This window comes from Nesoenas mayeri (genome assembly GCF_963082525.1).
Source record: "Nesoenas mayeri genome assembly, chromosome: 6".
NCBI lineage: Eukaryota > Metazoa > Chordata > Aves > Columbiformes > Columbidae > Nesoenas > Nesoenas mayeri.
In genome coordinates, this window is record NC_137545.1 from 13967869 (window position 1) to 13993096 (window position 25228).

At 37.9% G+C, this 25228-nt stretch overlaps 1 protein-coding gene across 3 annotated transcripts in view; it reads right to left on the reverse strand.

The window, feature by feature from the left end:
• Positions 1-3865: 3865 nt before the first annotated feature.
• The window catches only part of NCKAP1 (NCK associated protein 1), a 64482-nt gene continuing 43119 nt past the window's right edge, over positions 3866-25228 (reverse strand). For 2 of the 3 annotated variants that reach the window (XM_080346380.1, XM_080346379.1), the window contains exons 22-31: positions 24960-25090; positions 24572-24669; positions 20020-20113; positions 19203-19285; positions 18651-18731; positions 14230-14323; positions 12767-12883; positions 9026-9135; positions 6398-6487; positions 3866-5768 (exon numbers count right to left, since the gene is read on the reverse strand). In XM_080346380.1, coding sequence (XP_080202506.1) covers positions 5652-5768; positions 6398-6487; positions 9026-9135; positions 12767-12883; positions 14230-14323; positions 18651-18731; positions 19203-19285; positions 20020-20113; positions 24572-24669; positions 24960-25090 — 1015 coding nt within the window. In that variant the 3' untranslated portion in view covers positions 3866-5651. Of the gene's footprint in view, positions 5769-6397; positions 6488-9025; positions 9136-12766; positions 12884-14229; positions 14324-18650; positions 18732-19202; positions 19286-20019; positions 20114-24571; positions 24670-24959; positions 25091-25228 lie in introns of those variants that run through there. The other variant, XR_013922254.1, reaches the window with a different exon arrangement.

Below are 25228 nucleotides of genomic sequence, written 5' to 3' on the forward strand. Positions count from 1 at the left end.
GCTCCAAAGCTTTTTGCAAACCACCCGCACTCTCACAGCCCCGTCCCATTGGATTCAAGCAGCGTATGCGGTGGTTTTAAAATGGTCCTCAGTGGTTATCACTGGCTTTAATCCCACTCTCTCCTTTCACAGCAGGTTCACTGAGTGCTTAATGGCACAGGGACCTAGAAGTTGAGGTCCAGACACCTCAGTGTTATGCCAGGGGCTGTGTCCTTACTCACCGTTCTCCATCCCCATCACCTACCTGCAGAATTACAGTGTTGATATGCGACTTCTCTGGTTTTGCTGCTTGGATCATCTGCCAGTAACTGGGATTTTGGGAAGCTCCAAGGTGATGTTGGTTTGAAATGCTCCAAGATCCTTCTGAAAAGGCATTTGATACCTGTCGCAAGTATGCTAAGCGTCAGCTCAGCCAACAAAATCCACGTACGGTGTCCATTTCCACCAGCTGAAGAAACATATTTAAAACCAAGCGAACTCTCATTCCACACACCCCTTAGCAAACGACTGTGATCACCTTCAACTGGCGCCTGTACCACCATAGGTTAGCCAGCAAACAATTAGCACTACTATATGATAAAGTTCAGATGCATTATTACTGCCCTCTCGCTATAGTTTCACTGAGCTTTTATTAGATAAAAGTTCACATATTTTCGTGGCATTCAAACAAAAATCATTATGAAATGTGCAATTATTTCCCTAATAAAGCTGCCTCTAAAGCAAGCATCACAGGCTCAGCACATTTTCTCAGCTGCTTTTCAGCCCTTTGTTTTTATCCAATTTAATAAACTGCCGAGATGAACGCTGTCACTTTCCTGATCTCATTGTAATGTTAAACATAATTCCTGACACATTCCACTTCGAAGAACAAATGGAACAAAATCCAAACAGTATGGACCATCCTTAGTGTTTCACTGTAAGAGGCACGAGAGATGTTCCTATCTGGTTCTTCAGACTCAGTCTTCACAAACACATGCCCATACTAATGATGCCTCGAAGTTTAACACTTTCAAGCATCCTTGATTTACAAAGGATCTGAAAGCTGGATAAGTTTGCTTCATATGCAGAACGGAAAACAGCTGATATCTCAGTTGAAATTTTTAAATGCATTTCTGAAGGCCATGAGCTACAATCTCTATTTAATTCATGAAGTGCCAAGTCAGACTTCAGAGCTACAAAACGGACTCGGAGTCACTGAGCAACGTCTTTTCCCAGCTTCTCTGAGCACACTGTGATCACCATTTTCTACTTCCCTCTTACCCCCTTTTCACTCCTTTATTTTGTATCATCATAGTTATCCTAATATTAATTTACAGTGTATTCTTAGTTTTACTTCTCTTTCCTTTGCATGCCTATGCAAGGAATGGTTTAATTGTTGCTAATGCATCCTTGCTATTATTAAACAGATTGCCACTTAATTTGTATTCAAAAATAATACTGCTCTTTCCATCTCAACTCTACTGTTCTCTGCACTGGCCGCACAAACTCAAAGGTTAATGACAAGGGTAGGGAGGGCAAGAGCAGAAGAGGTTGCAGGTAATCTGTGATAATGCCTTCTCCATCTTCCAGTTACAACCTGGAGTACTGACAAGATAGGAAATTATGTTGTTAGTGGATAACTAACTGGATTTACTGGCATGAGGGTTTGAAACATTTGGCTGTAACAGCTTTGCAGCTCGTATCTGTACTCATGCTGGTGGCAGTATTATTTTTTAATTATTTACCGTAATTATTTGTGAGAAATAGATTACTATTAGATTGGATTACTATTGTCATGAACAAGGCAACAGCCTGAAAGTCTACACAAGAAACTACTTCAATCCCCTTGCTTTACACTAAACCCAGCATAGACTTTTGATTCTGACTTTAATACCAACATTTTCTGTTACTGAATTGCCTAAGACAATGACACTATAAGCAGTGAGCAGGTCGTTTTGACCTAGTAGTACTAGAAACAGCATGACTAATAGCAAATTAGATATGGTTTTGGACACTGGTCAGGGGGTCGTTTTGATTTTGTTATGTGTTAGTACAAATATTTACAGACTTCACAACACAACAAATAGCAAAAGCACACAAGCAGTGGCAAATTCAGGTAAAAACCTTCTGTCATCTTAGGAGAAGATTTACTTTTACCATAACAATTACCCAAACAATTGTACCTAAAGAAAAAACAACAGGCAGAACTTTAGTATTTTTGGAAACTGGTTATTTGACAACTCTGGAAACAGTGGTCCTCATCCATGAAACCACATCAAACGTCTGTAGCTGTCATTTAAATTTCCTTGCTTTACGCAGCCAGCCGTGCCAGTATTCCAGCGCTAACCACAAGGGCTGAAATGAAAGCAGTTTCCCTGGATTCATTCAGTCCTTAATTTATCAGCCAAGTTTAGTAGTGAATACAACTATGATAAACTACTTCTATACTATCCAAAAGGTATTATGGAGTTAAAAGATGCAAACAATCTGAAGCCTAGGTCTAAAAAACTCTTATTGATTCAACAGGATAAGTGGCTACAGCTATAAACCTGGCTTTGAGTTTGGTTCAAGCTTGACAGAGCAATTTACCTAAAAACATTACAGCATTAATTCAGACATACCTGTACTTACAGAATTTATAAGAGTTACTGGTGAGTAACTGAGAGTTCACTCTTTTGTACGAATCACAATGCTGAGTCCCAGGACCAGGGAAACTTGGCAAAAATACATTTCAGAGGCAAGGCATATTTACTTCTGGTTGAGAACTCTTGAATCTGGAAAGAATAAGCTGAGAAGTCATACAAGCCCACGGTGACCTGCTGAAGAAGGCTCATATCTTTCCTCAAATCATCGGCCTCATTTCAACATTTTCTGGGGAGAACACCGTTCTCCAGGGCATCAAAACTTGTATACTCTAAGTGTCGGTTTGGTTACCAAATAAATTGCTAGAGCAAAAAACCCAAAGGTTTAACAGTAGCCATTATTTTCAATGGTAATCTTTTGTCCCGATGGACACAATTTTTAAATTAAAAAAACCCCTAGTTTTCTGGGCAGCAACAGGACATTTCTCTTCCACACTTTCTCTCTCTCTCTCAGGAGGCAGAGCCCTCCCCCGTGAATTAGACATTTGATCCAAACTGGCTCCACATGGGATCAGCTCAGCCATCTGTGCTTCATGCTCCACGAATTACACACACTTCTGGAAATGCACAAAAAGCCACCTGAGATGACTCAATAGACAGTATCAACAGCTGAACTTACTAAGTTGTGGACATGGTGTTGCCAGCTCCAGAGGAAGAATTCCTTCTCTACCTTTCTCCCCCAACAAGCTTTGCTCAACAGGCTTATTTTGATTTGTGTAGTAAGTGGACACAGGTTGCCTCGAGGACAATGATTTGACATGCTCTGCCTTCCACAAGCAGGCTAAACCCTAAATAGCTTTGTGGGAGCTCAGTTAAAACCAGAAATAATGGAAATACAGCTAGAAGAAATCAAGGACACTCTCCCTCTCCCATCCAAAACCCCTCGAAAATCCAACTAATACATGGATGAGTCCACACAATTCCTCCCCAGTTTCCCCATTTCTCAGCTTGGTTCTGAGCTCGCTCTGAGCTCTTGCAGGAAGGGCAGCTATAGGGCACAACGTCTCAGGTGTCTGTGTGCCAGGCAGCTCTGAAAGGTTCACGACTGAACCTAATCTGACTGTGTCAGAAGTAGCTTCTTGCAGAGATAGCTGTTTGTCAGATTACCTGTTTTCTAGGCCTAGTTCTGTAACCCCTCAGACAGTAGAAAGCTGGCAGGGATCTGAGGTAAACAAGCGAAGACAACTGCTTTGTACTTAAAAAGATTAAAGACACAAAATAGGTTATTTCTTAAGTTTGAGTTTTTCAAGAGTCAGTCTTGAAAGCAGGCATTGTTTTTCCACAAAAGGCTACATTACAATCAAAATCTTCATTGAAATCAAGACATTTTAACGCATTAGATTATAAATATTACAGCATAGAACTCAAGTCTTGCATTCGACCTAACTTCTTTATGAACAAACTTAATCGTTATGGTACTAAATTATCAATTTAAAAACAGTTCCATGGTTATAACATAAAATGCATAATTAGGAAAAATACAGATGTACTGTCTTACTTCCTTAGGACAATTTTATTCCAGTCCTTTTTTCCTCTGGACAGAGGAAGCTATTGTAACTGAGCACACAACAGCTCTTTGAGAATAGAAAAAGTTACCAGCATGCACAGAAATCGCATCAGGAACAGGGGCTCTATACAACATCCAGAGCCTGTTGAGAAACACATTGCTTTTATAAGCTGCGGATTAAAGAACACAACCATCTGGTCAGCTTTCAGGCTAAATGAGCCAATGCACGCCAATTTGCACGATTGATTTAAAAAAGGTCTATTATACATCTGTCTCAGTAATGTCTGATGTTACGGGTTTAGCAACACGCTCCTGTTTTATGATTATTTCAAGTTTTATACTTTAACAATACACTTATTTCTATGAGTACAACTGGTATCGCTACGTAGTATATAAATGCTTTTCTCGCTTTATTATGTAAAATTAAGATTTAAAGGATAATGGCACTAAATTGACACTTTTTACATTGTTTTTAATTCCTTCTTCCAACTTTGTACAAGATACACTATTGCAGAAGCCAAAAGGTGAAGGATTAAAAGAAGTTTTCACATAAAAGCTCTAAGGATTGATATTTAATGAACTGTGAGATGTAAATCAATGCACAACAGCACAGTTAAGCTTAAAATACTAGGGTAACATTTATATTAAAAATAATTCACCTACAGATAATACAGTCTAGTGTTTATTGTATGTTATGGAAGGTACACTTGAATTTCAAAAATTTAAAACATATAAAAAGTGGTTAAGGGCTAACATTTTATCAACATGTGATAAATGTGTAAGAATGTTTATTATACAGCAGGGTACAATGGTAGTGTTAATGCCAACAGGGCACCACAGAAGTTAGTTTAAAAAAAATTTCCACTATGCTTTATACAAACAACACCACTTGCTGTTGTTTAAGAATATCGGGAGAGGATCGCTGTCAGGAAGATAAGCAGTCCTATAACATTTTTAATGTTAGATAGTGTCATAGTACGTAGATCGGTGAATATTTCAAAATAAAACTAGAAATGCTGTAATTACTTCACAGAAATGCACATCCAATATTTGTTTTCAATAAGAACAATAGGTACAAGATTATAACTCTCCCTATATGAAATAATTTACACACAGATGAAAGCTACACTATCTAAAATAATCACTAAATACATTTTTCTTCTGGGAAATAAGCAATTTGTTTTGCATGATCAATATCAAAAAACATAGAGCAGAAGTAGTATTTTTTAAACATAACTGATGCTCTAAAGTAAAAAAAAAAAAAAAAAGAAAAAGAAAAAGAAAAAGAAAAGGAAGTCATGAGAAAAAAAGATTTTCCATGAATGTGCAACCTAAAATCAACCAAGCTTATATTGTAGTACAACCATATTAAGAAACCACTGATCAGAAATACAACTTTATGGGAAAAGTTTATAATTCACAAAACTGTTCATCAGGTCATAAAGTAAAATAGCTCCACAGTTTACAGATAAAACTGAGGCCACATAGATGCGTGCTATGTCTTATCTCCAGTAAGTAGATACTCAGGCAGAGGATGTGACGCTTTGTTTGTAGACAGCATGGTATGCGTTTCTCAGCAAGACATACGGGAAACAAGACTCCAAGAGATCCATTGTCAGGAACGGAGACTCCTGCACAATCTGAAAAATACCAGAAACACCAGATTTCGCAGAAAACCACACCAGAAACAGCACCAACTGCCTGCTAATGCTAATCTATTTCACAGAGATACTTCTGGGTCTGCACCAAAACACCACTCACATATTACGTGGCAAAAGGAAATAATACAAAGTTTAAATGTTGGGGAGAAACACGCTACTATAAACTCATCACTTTTCGGAGCTAGTCGTTTAGCTTTCCTGTATCCACAGCCATACAGCACTCCAACCATTTCCAAAAGATACAGAATACTGAAAGGAAAACCTCAGAGCAGAGAGGATTTTTTCTCCCACACACTCTGAACATTGTTTCTTTAATGGGAAATTTCATTTTGTTTGCATGTACTAAGTGAACAATGAAAATTATGTGAACAATGTGATACAATGTTCTAGGCAACAAAGGATGATGGTAAAAATGTGTGAATGTGTTGGGGGAATGAAAGACATTAATTCCTTACATTAGAATGCCAGGAAGAACAACATAAAAAATGATTTCCACTAGATCAGGAGCCACAACACCCAACGTGACATCCAAAACCCCCCTGTTGCACGATGCAATGTGGAGCCTATTCCTTAAGTTAACAACACAAATAAAACAGACAAACACTTACCATGTCTAGTAGTAGGTACACAGATTCTCTGTTCCTTGTAGTAGTTTTGTCCGTCTCCTGGCCAATCTTCAGTAGACTAGATGATGCAAGCTACATGTGTATTTAAAAGCAATAAATAAAACAATGCACTGATCAGCTTCTGCTATTTTGTTACACAGACACAAAACCTTTTTAAAGGAACCAATATCCCAGATGAGGGACATTGTGCTGTACTAACAAACTCCAAAGGAAAGTAAGTAATCCTGAGCCCAGGGACCAGTACAGGGCTTTAGTCTCAGTGAGCCATTTTTGTTCATTTCTATCAGTGTTTAATAAGGAAGATGTGCTATTTTATAGAAAACATGAATTAATTCATTGCAAAGAATCAATAATCATTGTAACCATTGGCTGACCACTATAAAGTCAGTACTAAAATTAATGACAGAACCCTCATGGGATCAATATCTCACTCCCTCTGTCCTTCCCAATAAATACACATATGAACTTATTGCGCTTGTGTAAGATTTAAAGTGACTGAAGTTTTAATTGTTTCGAGGTAAAGAAAAAAAGTTTTACTTCCTAAGCTATATTTTGAACTGAAGAAATGTCATCCTAAATGTAAATGAATAATATTTTACCAGACCATGAGCAACACTACAATACTAGTTTAAGAAGATATCCTAGAAACTTCTAACATGTATTTATGTATTTACAAGCTCAGGATGACAGAATACAGTAGAAAACTTCCTTTGCAGATGCATTGATAATCCACGTTTTCACGCCTCACAGAAATGTGAAAAACCTCCTTTCAACTTTGAGATGTATAATCAGCATTTACGCCCTCACACCAAGCAATGGCAATGTGCCTAAACCACATGTTTACCAGAAATGGATTTTAACTTAAAATATTACCTTTAAAAATCTAAATCAATAGTCCTCTTAACAAATTCTGTCATTAATCAATTTGTAATACAAAATGAATACACATACTTCAAAAGAATCTGAGTACACACTCAGCAGTATTCAATAATCTAGTTAAGACTTTTCTGTATTTAATTAACTTTGACAGAAAAGCAGATCACCCCCAGCAGTACATTTTCTTCTTAAGAGAAATGTTTTTCTTTCAGACTAACAGTAAGTGATATATAAAAGGTGTTAGAAAAGAAAGCTTATCAAAATATCTGACCCATCAAGTCATGGTCTGTGCAGTAAAAGCCATGGCCTGAAACCAGTTTGTAAACACTGAAAAAAATGCAAACCTCATACCAAAAGTGCTTTTATCACATGAAACTATACTGGTTTGCTTCACTTGTCAAATGTATGCAACTTGACACAACCATTTCTCTTTCATCTGTTACAGCCAGCAGTTGCATTAGACAAGGTCAATGGCCACAGGTTTTTTCTGTTTTACTAAATGCAATGAACTTCCAGAAATAGAAAAAAAAGTTTCTGTGGACTTCTAGTTACAGAAAGTTACCATTACCCCACATCCGTAAATGTGTAAGGCACCTGAAATAAGGGGGGAAGAGAGATTTTTTTCATATATTAAGGCCAAACAGCAAAACTCCAGGATGACTCAAAATCAGTAGTAATTTTTAAAAATGGAAGTGACGCTGCAGTTTTAGCCCTCAGCTTCCCTTCAAGCATCAGCTAATTAAGAGCCACTTTAAAAATTCTATTTCTACTCAGGCAAGACACCAAAATGTATTTAAAATGCATCACCACCACCTAAGGGCTTTTGCTTTTTTCCTAAGCATCACTGAGGATTTCAGCAGCTTTGATCTCCAACCAGCTCTGAAGGATAAAAATTCCTCTGCCCAACTGTCCCTGCAACAGGCCACTATCAGACAGTTTCTGTTTAAGAAGGGCAGGCATGGCAAATATACAATGCAAAAGCCACCCTGGAGTTACCTTCTTTGAAAAGTAACATGAACTAAATAGTCCAACACGTCTGCTAGACAGAATCTTGATTTTATATGCATTGCACGTCTTCTTCTAGTCATGGGTCACACAATGTAAGAGATGGTACGTGCTTAGATTATACCGAAATAAAATTATGACACTTGTACTGATTTGCTGCTGTTACTTTCCAACATCACACACAGCTGACTACTGCTAAAGGATTACTACTAAATTTAATCTAGACTTATATTAACAATATGCTTTTCTCTCTTGTGTACCAACAGCAGAGTTAAAGGAAATCAATTGCATTGCATCCCAAATTAATATTACATTTTCCACATGAATTTGAAAATACTTCCTGAAGTCAATATATTTTTCTTGTTAAGATATGAATATTTGCCTATTGCTAGACTTCAATAATATTCACCTGATTTTCTCCTAATAAAAAATCAACAAGTTATACAATAACTTGAGTTTCTGTGCAATCTGTAGCTACAGGAAAATAAGTAACATTAAAAGCATTATGAAGCAATATTGCTACTGGAATAAATGTTTGTTAATCAATACTCAGTAATCTAAATCTTTATAGTATGCCCTTACGATTAAGATTACTCATGGCTGGTTGTTGCTGTAAAGGTAACACTTGCAATGACAAACACATTGATAACTTCATGACAGCACTGCGCAAGCTGGACAATGTATCTAATGGATTGAGGGGCCAGCTCTAGAAATGAAGTTAATACATACGGCCAAAAATTCTTTGAGACGGTCTTCAATGCTTCCCTTGTGGATGGTAAATAAAGCTGCAGCAATCTGGTTGATAGCTTTTGCCAAGCAATGAATGTTGTTGCAATGCCCTAAACAAAAACATATACAAATTACCTCGGCATCATGTTTGAAAATTACAGGATTCTTTGGAAAACATCACCAAAGAGTGAACTTGTCACAACGAAAGATCGACTTTTATCAGCTTACACAACAGGAGCAAAGTTATTTTTTCCACACTGAATTTGGTATGAGGAAAGCCAGCAGAAGTACAGATCTCCCTTCTGAACGCTGTAGAGGTCACAATGACCTGACAAAGATCCCTGTGGCTTTTAGAAACAAGGAAAAATAATATACTGGAAGCTTACTGGCTTTCTCCAACACTTGAGAGTATTCCCACTTGACCAGGCTGAAAAGACACATGCAAGCAGAATTTTTTCAAGCTAATTGGCTGTTTTTTCTCCCCTCTATGTAAACAAACAAGTCGTCATGCCCAGACAACAGCACCCAAGAGATCTGCAGGAACTCAAGAACAAAACTGTCGAATTGCTAATTGCCATACATAACATCTTGCCTAAAATGCACCCAGGCTTCAGATTAAGGGTGATTAAATGACACAGGTTTTCAAAGAGAGCAGGACTGCTCCTCAGTAAGACTGATACATCTTCTAAGCAAATTAAATCTACCACTTTCAAACAAAACTAACAGACACCTGGGCTAATATCCTGGGGAAGTGCTAGCATATGAAAAGGAAGAGGTCTCTGAAGGAGCTGACAAGTATTCAAGCATCCAAACGCTGCTGATTCTTCCATTTTTTTTGGACCATTGCTGAGCACTGAGCTCATTTTTGCATTCTGTCATTTATCGTAACTCCAAGATCATGGTTGAATAGTGAGGTCAGCTAGACCCCATCATTTCATGTGAGATTGTTTTTTCCCCTACGCATATCAGTATTGTTACTTAAAATGACGTATCTGTAATTTTATCACCCAATTCTCCATCAGCAGCCCCCCCCAGAGCTGATACTCCTACTCCATCATCTATTTTTAATTAAATATTGCTGCATGAATATGCGAGTCCAAAAAAAAAAAAAGATATCACCCCTTTCCTTGAACATCAGTCAAGAACATCTGTTCTGCTTAATTCTGCTGATGAAAATTTATATTTATTTTTGAAGAGGCTTGATTTTTTGAAATGACTTCATTTCTATGACTCAGAGACTGTAGAAAAAGCATCAGCAAGGGAATTCAACTGAGAACTGTTGTCTTCCAAGCTGCAACAGGTTTCAAGTATTTAGAAAAAGCTATGTCTCTCACAGACGTGTTCTATTCCAGCCCCCAGATGACAAATTTGTCCTCTAGCCTGATATTTGACTAGCAGTTCAAATTTCTTACTGGGAACAAAAGTAAAGGTCTGTTAGAGTCCGACACTTTATCCAGAGCTAGTGGAAGAAACCAGCTTGATCCTGAAGTAGGCAGAGAGAACACAGACTTTGCTAAAGCTGGCCAAGAACTCTCTGTGTTTGGGAGGTACATCTTGCCAGATTAGAAAGCTGAAACTCCTTCAAATCTCTGACTTGTTGATGGATAAAGTCGGGATTTGTCTAGGGAATTTACTTCATAAAAAGCAGCATTTATTAAGTTCTCATTCTAGAAATAGCTTCTATATTTAGTGTCTAAAGCCAGATGGTCTCCAATAAGGGCAGAACACAAGAAAAAGTAATATTATGCAAGGAAGGTAGGACTGACAAGGCCTATTCTGTTTGTTCAGTTATTTTTGTAGAGTGAACATATTTTAGGTATTCCTTTTGCGAGGCTCCTTTCCTCTCAATAAAAAAGAGCCCACTTAGTAAAGAATTACATAAGGCAGAGGCCGCATCTCATAAAAATCAGTAGCTACTCCCAATATGGGCTTATTTGAGTTCTAGATGTAACTGCTCTCCAGTCACAGTTTTATGAGATCTTATTAACTGTACTTACTTTAAGAAGCCACTTTGAAACGCAGCTTCACGTCAAGAGTTATTGAATGTAAATGAAATTACAGAAACTGGAACATTTAAGCTACATGATATAAAACAGGCAGAAGATAAAAACTTATCTCAGCCTGCTCAGGACCTGAGGGCTTAGAGGGTCTTAGGAAGAGAGGGGAGCTCAAGGACGGCAAACCTGCGGGAGCTCCAACCTGCTGGAGAATCTGACTCGTATCTTTAGAAATAAATGTGCAGGGGGGGTGAATGTGAAAATATGATCACCTTTAAAAACTTTTAGTGCTGTCCCCCTGGCAAGTAGTATAAGTGTTGAGACTCTACAGTAGGTAAGATGCTTCTGAAGGAGAAAGTGGGAGCACAAAGTGCTTCTACAGTATGTGTTTTATGGAAATGTGAACAAGCAACATTTAAGAGATGTGGTCTCAAACACACCTAAGCAAGTTCATTTGGAGCAAGTTATGAGAACCAACCTGATTCTCCTTTAACAAGCAATTTCTTGTCTGTGCCCTTCACCAATCACATTTGATATTCCCTGCTCTTGTCTGTATTCTGAGATTTTCAGTCATCCACCATGCTTTGAAAAAGTTCACAAAAAGCCACAGAAATACTAGGAGTGCAGACAACATGAAACAACTCTGTGTGTTACAGGGTTTTCTCCCTATCAATCAGAAAAAGTTGTTAACTTCAGAATTCGTTACTCATTGCATCAGAGATTTATCCAACTTTTCCACAATCGGCAAAAGGCTACACTATCTGTTTAAAATGAAAACTAGAGTTAACAAATCCCTGACTTCTCAAAACTGAACAAAAAGAAGGTTAATTAACCCAACTTAAACAATCATGGGTGTCTGAAAAAATGTGATCTGCATACTACACTAAGTGATAAAGACAGCTTTAAGAATTTTTGGTCTTTTCTTAGTACTTCAAATTTTCCTAAATCAGTTTAGGCATTCTTTGTGAGTTTAATTTTGACAAGATTAAAAATAATGCTGCTTTTAAAACAAAGACCAGAAAAAACATGTTGTACCCAGTAAATGGATGCAGAATAAACATGGTCTTTTATGTGAGCCATGCTACACATCACAAAGGAAATAGCCTGAACAGCTGAAAGGTGACTTTTGTGTGTGTTGGAACAGTTTTGTCCGTCTTTTTTTCTTCAACTTAATTTTGTCTGAAAGAGAACTCTTTCGTTTTTGTGGATTACATGCAAAGAATTTCCTTGAGGCAAAGCTTTTTAAGTAAAAAAAGCTGAACTACTGCATAGGATATAATGCTGTTCACAGCTTACACCTTCCAGATTATTTTTTCAAAATTTTATGCTTAGTAATATAAACAGCATATTAAATATAGAAAAGACACCTTGTATGACTGGCCCGAAGCCAATGTAAAGATTACTAAAACATCTATACTATTACAGAGTAAGTCTCACACTAATCACTGTAGAATGTATGCTCTGGCAATTCTACATATTAGGACGAGACTGCCCCCTACAGTATCGGAACTGTTTTTAAAATCTCAAGCGGAAGACTTATTTTTCATAGAAAGTTATCTCAAACAAGACTTAAGTAAATGCTTTTTAAAGTAACTTTCAGAAGAACTCTCCTGTATTAGAGCAAACTGATTTTTAAATTTTGTTCACTACAAAATATAAGTAAATATGTAAACCAAAAATATTCAAGAAACTACCAGGACTATTATGAAGAAAGCTCTCACAACAAATATTGAGCTGATGTTACCTTCGATGGCGGGGCTGTACTGAGACATCACGTTACTAGCCAAAGTCGGCAAGGAGACTGCCACGAACACCATGAGAAGGCAAGCGATTTTATATTCTTCTTCTGGACTAATGTTTTCTACAAACAAAAACAATAAAGTTCTTTAATTAAAGAATTAAAGTATTTCCTTTCAACCGCAGGTAGTTCAGAACGTAAAACATCTCGTCTCTTGTGCTCTCCCTTCGGTAAGTGAGCAGAAGGTGATGTGCACCCACCCCAATTCACACTAAAACCTTGTGTTTTCACAAACAGCAGCATCACCACACATAAGCATAAGACTAGTTTTAAAAAGTCAAGAGTTGGTGAAATACAGTACTTCTGTCTGTACAAACTGAATCACTAAAAGCAAAATACTTCAAATTGCAAAGGTAAGAACCAAAATACAAGATCCTAACCAACCATGAAAAAATACAGAAATTCTGTCTTGTGCACTCAGCTTAAACATTTCACAGCTGCTCCACAAAGAAAAGAATCCATTTTAAAATGTCATTTCAGATACTAGCTATCTTCCACAGATATACTTACGTATATTATACATATAATTTCTACAAAACAAATACACTTTTTTTAAGGTACACAAAGAAATCGTGCTCGACACTTACGCTTAAATATTAAAATGCCCCCTTGAAATTACCTGCATTTTCCCCTCCCAAAATAACTACTATTAAAGCAAGAAAAAACAACTTAGGCAGCATTTAAAATATTCATGATCTGATAAGAACTATCTGTTACATAAAGGGGGAAAAGAAGGCAATAAAGTGCTCAGTTAGGAAGACAGGGAGAAAAGCTCTAGACCGTCATAAAAGTACTTAGAAGTCTTAATTCATGCCTTTGAACCTGCCAGAGTAAACCAAACTGAAAAGCTTAGACCATGGTGCTCAAAGCAAATAAGAGGAAGTACCATGTATGTTAGAACATTAACATGTTTATTTTACCTTGTCGGCTCCATGTTTACACTTGTATAACACACAGGTAACACAATGCTGTAAAATTCATGAAGTGCATTTCAGCTCCATGACACAGATTTGTTAGAGATCTGTACAACACAACTCACCGTGTCCGCAGTTGTTCACAACAGAGTCCTATGTTCATTTTCCTTAAATTACTGCAGTTTTCACCACTAGTTGTTAAAGTCCTTCAACATCTACTCATTATTCTTTTCCAGGCCAACAAGTCAATTCACATGTGGTTGAAAAGATTCTCAAGCTAACACATCAGTAGACAGCAGGCACAAATAATTTATCTTCTTATGCCATTTATGGAGTTCATCAAAGGAATACAAAGGACCGAAAATATAAATCTTCCTCTCAGCACTTTAAAAAGTTCCCTGCCTGGGTGCATCTATTTTTTGGCTCCCTCCTCCCACCAGATTGTTTTGTTGTGGTTTTTTTTACATTTACTGCTTTTAATTTGTAACTTCTTACCTGATTTTTGGGAAGACAGTGCTACGACCAAGGCAGGATCAATCTCACATGGCAATCCAGCAGCTGATGACAGTTCATATACATTCATTGCCACCTGAGGACCAGAAGGAAGATAATTACAAAAAAAGAACACTGAATGCTTTTCGTGTACACGATGAAGCACAGTTTTGCTGCCATGTTCAAAGTGTTCTTATTAGAGTTTGAGGCACTAAGGAATTTCAAACTTGGCTAAAAGAATATGAAGAGACTCTGGATTTTTGTTTGTTTCTAGCCTACACTTAACAGCTGGGTCAGTACTTTATGTGCTAGATTGTAATTTCCTTTTGTCAAGCCAAACAAAGCTTGTACACTTTTCTACATTACCTCCAAAGCAAACATCCCAACATCCAATTAGCCATTTCCACATCTTTCTTCACTGTTCAAAAGAAACTAACAGATTTTCTCTACCAGATCTACAGTATGAGCTAACATCTGCAACATAGGGTTTTTTATACAAAAGCCAAAATTCACAATCTTGTGAAATATTAGAATAAGGCATAAATCTTAAAATATTCAAATGTGGTACAGATTCAGCATCCAGTGATTCCAAGTGTCAAGAATTAGGCTCTAGGTGGCCCAGATACACAGAGGAACTAAGAACACCTTGAAATGTATTCCATTTTCCAGGCAGTATCTTTTGTTGCCATTAAAAAATGTTCACCACAGTTCTTCACTCTTTCCCCAGTTTACATTTTGGATAACGTATCTGAAGCTCAAGTTCAGATGAATCTCTACAACAACAGGTTTATACCAAACACAAAGGACGACGGGAAATGCTAGCAATGTGTCTTACTGCCATCAATATTCAAGAAGTTTTACACTTTGCCCGCAAATTCTCACGTACAGTGGGTCAGCTGCATGTAGGGGATATTGTGCAGACTATCCTTGTTCTTGTGCTCCAGCCTGGCTAACCGAGGGCAAGTGCTGATATGAAACATATAGAAAGTAGTTTGCAGAGTGCTATACTGTCAGCAGGACACACGATATTAGATCAACTACAGTCCTGCATTAAAAGAATCACAGAGCATCTGATGGGAGCTGGTTCACAACAAACTGATTAAGGAGTAACCAGTGGAATAAATGCAAGTCTGTTTCTAAAAGCCTGTATAGACTTCCCAACAATTTAATATAAAAAAATCACCAAAAATGAGAACAAATCCCCACTTCGTCAGTAACGCCAAATCATAAGTTTCAGAGATACTAAAATAAAAATAACATTTCATAACAAGTATTTATTTCATCAACAGCTTTAATGCTATTTATGCTTTGCTTGGTATATTCAGTACAGAGGAAATTACTATGTTGTTATATCCTAAAATATGCCCAGTGGGGCAACAGTCCCAACTCATTGTACAAAGCCTTGTAAATATCTGTCTGTCAACATGGCTTCATTTAAGAAAAAAAAAAGTCTGCCTTATTGTCCCCAAAGAAGCCTTTTTTGCTTCCAATTGCACTGCTGCATGTGACAAGGCCAGGAGAAAGCTCAGACAATGAGCTGCTGGTTGTCCCCAGGGCTTAATTGTTAGTGAGCTCACAGCACAGCTCTGGCCCTTCCAACAAGCTGCTTTCAAGACAAAGCTCTGGCTTAGCTGTGGGGCAGCACATGTCAGAGTTCCCAGTATTCCCAGAAGGCACTATGGACAAGACTACACAGGTTTGACTCCTTGTCCATGCACAGTCCTCCAACATTATCCAGGCAAGCTGTGTACTCTTAAACAAGCCTACAGGCCATCACGCCACACCACGTGTTGGGACATCTCTGGTTGGTGTCACGCAAACACCAGCATGTTCAGCTGTACCACAGCGCTTACAATTTATTGCAGACACTTAGAACTAGTTTAAAAAAACCCACACAACAGGTATATTTAGGAATCACAGCAGAACTACAGCACACCCAGAGAAGACCAGCTGCAAAATATTATGTGAAGCCAAGGCAACTAGGTGGTGCTATATGGCATAAGCCCAAGAACAGTCCTCAGCATGGTTTTATTGAACAATAAATAGCTTTTTATTTGCTTTACAATTGTGCTAGTATGACTGAAAATGAGTTCATTTTCTTCATGCAGTTAGAAACCTTTCTTTTTCATAGCTAGCACGGTCATTACTTGGACTTAGTTTGAGAACAAGAGAGAACACCCCAGCCTAGAGTCAATGTTTTCAATTGCTCTGGTCTGAGAGCCAAGGACATTCTGCGTACTCTGTCCACAGGTGTGAGGCAGCGAGGAAGGAGGGCAGAGATGGGGTAGAGCTTGACTGACAGCCAGACTGAACAATGAGAGTATTTAATCCCATTAGCGTCACGCTTCATATTTAAGGAGAGTCAGGATCTTCCAGTCTCTCTCTCAGGCATTATTCACTCTTGTGTAATTTTTCTTTGCTCTTTTTGTTAGAGCCAGGGGAGTTTTGTTCAGTACATTTAATTGGGCCTTTTGCCATTTTGCAGACGCCTCTGGGCTTTTCTGCCTTTTTCCTCTCTTTTCTCTCTTTGGGATCAGCTGTTCGGGACCAGGGTGCTGCTTCCTGGGACTGGCTGCTTAGTGTGGATGGAGTTCATGAGGAATTGCATTGAGTATCTTTTATTTCTATTTTATGTATATATTTACTAGTAGTGTATTAGTATTTTGTTATTTTATTAAACTGTGTTTATCTCAATCCAAGTTTCTCCCTTCCCTTTCAATTTTCTCCCGCCGGGGAAGGGGGAAGGAGGGGAGGGGGAGAGTGAGTGGCTGTCATGGTTGTAGTGCTAGCTTGGGTTAGACCACGACACCAGTTATTCCAGTGACTGCAAATTACTCCAGTAACCTCCAGAATTGATCCAGTAACCTCCAGAATTACTCCAGTAACTCTCAACAGAGAAGTAGCAAATACTCTGCTTCCTCCTGTCTGCTGACACACATCAGTTCAATGATGTCTTCAGAAATCCACTGAGATATTAAAAATTATTTGTTATCATCAGCTTAAAAATATTGATGGTAAAATACTGTCTTCGATGATTACTGTTTCAGCCTCTATCCTGCCCTGTTTTTCAGTACCACTTTGATACCAGAGGCTATAAGATGCTTTCTGAAAAGATCAGGCAAGCAGGCAGTGTGCTTCCCTTCTCATTTCTTCTGCATGCTGATTCCACAAGTTCAATAATGGAACATGATGTGATCAATGATTGTCTCTAACTATAGGTAAGAATTTTAGAAATTTTCTTGAGAAGTGGAAAGACAAATTGCATCATTTTGATACAACCTTTATTGAGTATCCTTCAAGTTTATTTTCCGTAGCATTTCCACAGAATTCCTCTACCGTGATATGAACTTCAATGTTTTCCGGGACATCGAACATTGCTGGCTGGTTTATCAGTATTGCAAGTTTCAGAGGGCATGTGATTGTATCTTGGAGTGAAACAGCATACGTGTGAAATTCCAGTAACTTATCATATTCTTCACACAACCTCTGACTCATTTTCAGACAGACTGCTAAACTGTAATGTACTTTTACAAAGAAGATTGATTTTTAATTTAGTGAATCTTTGTACACAACAGATCTTAAGTTTCTTTCCTCAAGGGTAAATGGTACAATGTAAACTTCAAGTTCAGGAATAACAACATATTCCGGCCCTCAAAAATGATACATTGCGCAGGAGGATATTTCTAAATACTGTTTCCGTAAAAGTGAATCAAGAGTTGCACAATGTATAGCCCACTACACATTTTCTGCAAATCAAATGCCACAACACCATTAAGAAGCTTGCAAACCTTCATAGCCTCCAAGCTGCAAAAATTGATTATGAAAACCAGCTCAGCTGCAGCTACTGTGCATATGAGTCCAGAAGCCATAAGATGTACTGACAACGGCTTTTAGATAGAAATTAATACCATTCAGAAGCAAGGCACCTTATTTAGGCTTCTGAATGGTGTGTTCACAATAATTTCCAATTTAAGGTCAAAATCAGCCTTGTAGCTATTACATGTTAATCAGAGCTCCAACCATGTACACAGAGTTCTAGAAACATTTAATTTTACTAGTTATGTGCTCACATCGCAAAGCATCTTAGTATTCTTCCCTTTATCACTTAGTCATGTTTTAATACTCGATAAATTTTGTTCTTAACTCTTTCCATAAAAGTTCTCAAATGCAATTACAGGTGCTTATCCTATTAGATGTGATATGGGGTGGGGTTTTTTGGTTTGTCTTTGTTGTTGTTTTGTTTTGTTTTCCTTTTTCTTCTACCCCCCTTCCCGAACATCAGGAGGCTGCAGATGCACAACTACTTCACTCTTTGGAGAAAAAAAAGAGGTGTTCTTTGTTTCTGTATTATTCCCACTAAGCATGAAAGTCTTGCCCCTTACATATTTTCAGTAAGCTACATCAGCCTTTGGGCCAAACATTACCTTCATGTCAGTCTCTCTTGGAATGTGATCTTTGAAGTCCTCGATGGAACTTACAAGGAAAGGAATGTGGTAGGATAAGACCTAAGAGACACAAACACATACAAAATGAAAAAAAATAACTTCCCATGTTAATGATCAATTAGACACTGCCATTGTTTTAGTGGACTTATTATTTAAATGATTTTTTATTTTACGCATATGAATTTGTTCGTAGATTTAAGACATTAAAGCCTAATAAACGCAAAATCAAATTGTTAGCAAACAAAGTGAAATGAAAGCTTTTAAAATGTACTAAACACAGAAAACATTGAGAGGCACGCTCAAACTAAAACCCGTATGTTTTAACATAACATTTCTCTGAACAGTACTTAAAAAGTAGATTTCCCCCACCCCCAGCTTGCAATTAAAAGTTCAGTTATGACTGAATGTTGCCATTTTACCCACAACCTTTTAAGAGGTAGCATTTCTAAATAGTGAAGCTTCAAATACCTTTTCATTCCATTAAATTAAATACAACGAGAATAATTCAGAAGATATTAAGTTATTTCTTACATCTCTAAGTGCTTCCTGTGCCAATGACCGAAAAGACAAGATAACACCAATAATCGTCATTCTCTTCAAAACACTGTCAACAGCTGAAGAGAAAGTAGAACAACAGTGAACAAGAACCTGTTGATGTTTACAAGCTCAGCTCTTCAAAAAAGACAAGTAAAACATTTAACAAAATACTGAAAAACAAGGTACTGAAACAATGGCATTCCTTAAAAGAGCCAAAATAAGCAGTGCTTAAGTCAGCTTTTATATCTAAGCTGACAATGGGATTTTCAGTAGAAGATGTATCCTGTTTACCACTTCATGGAACGACCCTGTTACACACAGCTCACAATACTGGATGCTACCCATAGTTCTGTGTTTTCTTGAGGCCAAAAGTATCTCTTTCTAATATTTATTTTTGTTAAAAATAAACCCTCATGTTAATTATATCTAAATATTCTTCCAAAGAACACAATAATTTACATTGTGATGGAACCAAATCAGAAACGTGTGTCAAAAAAGCCTACGTTTTCTCTTCTATGGTTACATACCCAGTTTGCAGTTTAGTGTTGTTACAGCTATGTGCTGTCATCCCTGAAGAGAAAAAGATGCTTAAAGCTCATCACTACTAAAGTGCACTAAGTAACACCAAAATCTCATTCTATCTGTACATGAGAAGTCTGGAAACATTTGAAATGATGCATCAGTTTACACAAGCTCACATACATTTTGCTACTTCTGTATACTTAATACAGAGAAATTAATTTTTCCTATTTTAAAGATAGAGATTAAAAACCAATTCTATATGTTTAGTAGGACCTTGCTAGTTACTCACATGATAATCTTTTAAAGAGTGCTGCCATCTGGTCTGGCTTGTCGAAGCTGGTCCTCATTTGTGTCAGAACTTCAACGTTCTCCACCACAAGTTTCTAAAAAGAAGCAAGGATTCAGGTCAGCTATAGATTTCAGTATGTTAAAGGACAAATGCATGCTTTGGGATATTTCACTCTGGCAGAGGAAATGAAACTCATGGAATACAGATGTACCCACTGTGTTCTTAATGGCACTACAATATCAGTATTATTATCAGGCACTACCCTACACAAAAATAAGCTCTGAATCAAAAAGCAGAGGATCAGACACCCCTTGGAACATGATTTTTATATTCAGCCATGTGTGCAGCTTCTTAAAACAAGGGAAGGAAACTCAGCAAACCACACAATCACAGAATGTCAGGGATTGGATCCCAAACATACTGTGATACTGTGATACTGTGATTGGAAGGGACCTCAAAAGATCATCCAGTCCAATCCCCCTGCCGGAGCAGGAGCACCCAGATGAGGTTACACAGGAAGGTGTCCAGGCAGGTTTTGAATGTCTCCAGAGTAGGAGACTCCACAACCTCTCTGGGCAGCCTGTTCCAGTGTCTGTGCACTGGACTCTTAACTCGCTCCTCATCCGTGCCTGGACAATACTCAATACATTGTAGTTGCTCTCTCACATAAAGAGCAACTCCACCACCATGCCTGGCTGGCCTGTCTTTCCTGAAAAGGATATGGCCATCCATGACCACATTCCAGTCATGTGAGCTGCCCCACCATGTCTCTGTAATGGCCACTAGGTCATAATCTCCTGCCCTAACACAGGTTTCTAACTCCTCCTGCTTATTCTCCATGCTGCCCGCACTGGTGTACAGGCATTTCAGAGAGCGAGCTGAGCACACCGATTTCACCCCAGGGGTATGGGAGGCCTCCCAGCCTTCATGAACTCTGGAGTGATGCCCTACTGATGCAAGCCAGGCTACAACCCCATCCCCCTTCGAGTCTAGTTTAAAGCTCTCCAAATGAGCCCTGCTAATTCCTGTCCCAGCATCAAACCCAAACAATAGCTCCTCACGCTATTCAGCTTTTTGTAAGAAAAGGATACATGTATCAATATAAATGAAGATTCACTAAGTAATCCATTATTTTGTGTTGCTCCTCTCGCCAGGTACACTGTAAAGCTTAGATATTTTATGTTGGTAAAATTTAGAAAAGGAATGAAGAGTGTAAGAGTTAGATTGTTAAACCTCGGTGCAGTTTACTTGAAATTTTCTTCATTACAATATAGAATAAAAACAAAGACATCCATTAAAGTTCCAACACCTTAGCCTGAAGCAGTTAAACTCAAGTTCAATATTTTTCAGTCAGTTTGACCAAAGGAAAAGAAAATATATCTCTGTTTCTAATTTGTAACAGCTCTCATGTAATAGCTTCCCTGCAATCATTCCCGAAATACGTAGCAGATTTAAATTATAGAGATTGCATAATCACAACTGTAAAATGTCAGATCCTAAATGGGTTTCTTGCTAGCTGAGGAACTCACATTGTGCCAAGTGGTATTTTTAAATGCTTTTCAAGCAAGAAATAGGTATTTCATTTTTACAGTTTGTATCCCAAGTGCTCTGATTCAGAAAAGGAAAATTTTATTATCTCTCTTTATGTAGAGGACAACCAGCAGCTAAGAAAATTTAGGTCTCTTGCGTGCTTCTGAACATCAAATGAAGAAAGTGCCTTCTTTTAAAGACATCATGCTTTGATATTAAACATTATTAGGACAGAGAGGAACTAAAAGATGGATAAATAAAACAAGATATTCTGGACTGAGGGTGGTCTTCCAAAGCGATTATTAATAGTTTTATTTTTCAAGTGTATTTATTCCAATCCACCTTAATTTGAAGGCAGCACACAGAAAAGGAGCAATGAGGAGGGAGCAGTAAGAATCACTGTTCATCAAACATGTAGGCCACTATAAGACTGGAACATAATTTAAGATATATCAAATGGAATGTAAGAAGAGATATACCTGCAAGAACCTACTGCTAAGGATTCAAGAACATTTGACTTTTGACAGTTCTACTAATTGCTTTAATAGTTTTATTTCACTTCAACCCACACTGAAAACAGGGCAAAACATGTCAACTGGCAAGGAGAGAAATTAAATTTTGGAGTAAATATTCCTGTGACCACAATAGCAGAAAAAAAGAACACAATTTAAACTATGATGCTGCTATGAAATGAACGGTGGTCTGTGTTTACTCCCACCTCCTAGTCATGTAGCCTGTGCAAAGCAGATCTGCTCAACAGCTCAGACCTCTCAGGTTCAATTACACTGTGCCATGGTTGTGCTGTTCCATAACCTCCAGTCTTATCCATAATCCACCCAGTCCTCCCACTTACATTCTTCTTATCTTCAGTGAGAAGCAAGGAAAGAAATAAGCCATACAAGAAGTAACAAACTAACCACTTCCAAGAATGTGTGCACAGGGACATATAAGACGCATTTCTATGCTGAAAGCCAAAGCAAGACTGGTTTGCACTGAAACTGAGATGGGCAATTTAAAACCAACTGATATATCAGAACTTGGCAGATGTGTGACATTTAAATTTCAATCCCTCAAAGCTCTCCAGAATACAAGATTGAAGGCAATAGCCCACGCACATTGTTATTGAGTCAAGCTTTCAACTTTACAAAAAAATAACCAGCATGTTGGTTTAAGATTCAAAAGGAACTGGCTGGAATACAGTTCAAATAGTTACAGAAATGAGGCAAACTTCCCCTCCTTGTCCCAGTCTAAAGCTTCAGATATAAACCCAACACCTGGTCCCACTGCGGGAAGCGAAGCAAGCATGTTGAACCCTACTCTTAATAAATTCCCCATTCCATCCTCCTGTTGCTTCCTTCCTCCAAACACAGATGTTTCTCAGTGCTCTCTTGCTAAGCCAACTGCACGTCAGCCAGAGAGATGAACATTTTATTACTTGATTTTTTTCTTCCAAGTATGTGGTCATGTGCATGTGGATCTACATTACGTTCTGCTTATCCTCTGCAGTACCACAAAACAACAAATCTCAGAGACAATTTAAAGTTGCTTTTTTAAAAGAATACACAGAGCTACAATATCAATCATGCTGATTTTGAGGAAGTATGGCAACTCCGCGCTAAGTGGACAAATACAGCAGCAACAAATAAACATCTGCCCAACGGCTCTGTGTTTGACTTGCAACATGACAGATGTCACTTTGTGCCTAGCCAGGAGATAAAGAATTTATCCTTAAAATCATTGTGTTCTCACCTGGAAAATCTCCGCCTAAAACTCAGAAATTCGAAAGGACAAAAGGAATCCATGATCCTGCCTGACTTGTCACTGAGGCCAGGGCTGCTGTGGCAGCTGGAGAAGCACGAGCAGCCCCTCTCCTTGAGCTGTCACATTGAATAAAAGGTTTCCGATCTTTTTGGGCATCATATAATATATCCTAGCTAGTCTGCAGCACTGAAATCCACAATGTTTACAGAGTGAACATGATCTTTGAAAGTGTAACATGGTTTATATTAAAAAGACACACTTTTAAAGGCTTTGTATGCTAATAAATTGTCGTTGAAATAAAAAAAATGGAAGTTCCTTAGATTGCGGAAGTATTCATGTGCATTTCTAAAAACACAGTATGCCTGAATAGTTACCAAAAAGTCCTTATTGTAATTAGTGGTTAAACAAACTGAAGATTATAAGATGTAATAACAACTTAGAATTAAATTTGGAAACGACATTAAAAGAGTAAGTCATATGAAAAGCAAATATATGCCCATTAGTGGTATTTTAATAGTATGACTATCCTGGTAAAGTAGTACACATTATTAAAGTTATTAAAACCTCTTTTTCCATAAAGTTAATTACATAGGCACCAAGTGCTTTCCCTGTCATTGTTCCTTGCTTTGAATATACATGCAACTAGTTTCCTTGACATACCCATATTTCCAATTCTTTTTCATGGCACCAACTTTATAGTTTGTGTTGCTGTAGGTCTCCATTTTTTTTATCAGAATACAGACATTTATAATAAATGGATACTGTTAAGCCAGAGGGAAAGGTGTGTCTAAAACTAACAAAGGAAAACTAACAAAAAAAGTCCAAAGTCTCCCATCCATGTAAACTGAACAACAGATGCTAACACACATGGTAAAGAAAGTAGGTCCTTGTAAATGACTGAGATACATTTGAGATTTCATGCTAAGTTTTGAGAGTCAACAGACTTGGGTAAGCACTTCTCAAGCACCTGGAGATCTTGAAAAACATTTCTTTTCCCACTGATGATAAAAAGATACTTGACTCCTAACTGAGGGTATCCAATATAGAAACCAACAGAGCCTGAGTAAAGTCCTGCCCATTCAGCTGCTGAAGCTTGTGGGATACACACGTACCACATATGCAAATGTACTACAAAATAAGAGTGAAATTCACAGCTTTATCAGTGTGTTTGATGCAGTCATTTCAAAAAGACGGCATGCAGAAGCACAGCTATCAGACAGAAAACCACCCGCCTTCCCATCCACCAGTTTCCCAAGGTTACCTTGAGCTCAGCAACCTGTGAAGAAATGTGCCACATCAGACTTTCACTTAGGAACTTCATGCCGTATGGTCCCAGAAGTTCGGAAAGGGCTCTCATTTCTGAGAAAGAAAACAAACTGCTCTACCTCAAACATTCCTTCTTCAGTTATTTGATGCCCACTATGTATCTAGCAATAGTGTTTTATTGCAACAGAACTGCAGCAGTTCTGTTGGTCACCCTATCGTGACCAAAAACAGGAAAAGTGAACTCTCAAGACACAGAGGCAGCATGAATAAAAAGTACTTAAAATACCACTGAAGGTTAACAAATGCTGTCTATAATAAAATGCTCTAAGAGTTGCTGTTACTCCTGTCCCTCACAAACATTCAGTAGAAATATCAAGGTTTACCTGATATGTCAGAGTATTCCTCTGCATTAAATGTCAATTCATTTTCTGTAGGCAAATTCACAAATGCCTTCATGGCTGGAAAATAGGCTATGTGACCATTACTGACTTGTCGTAGCAAAGTTTCCAAATACCTTATCAGAAAGGGAAAAGGTTTTACATTAAAATATACATGTTCACAGATACTCCATACAGATGCAAGTATACTTGTATGACAAGGGACAGCAAAGCCTATAGGCTAAAGTTCTAATTTCATAGTTCAACTGATATCC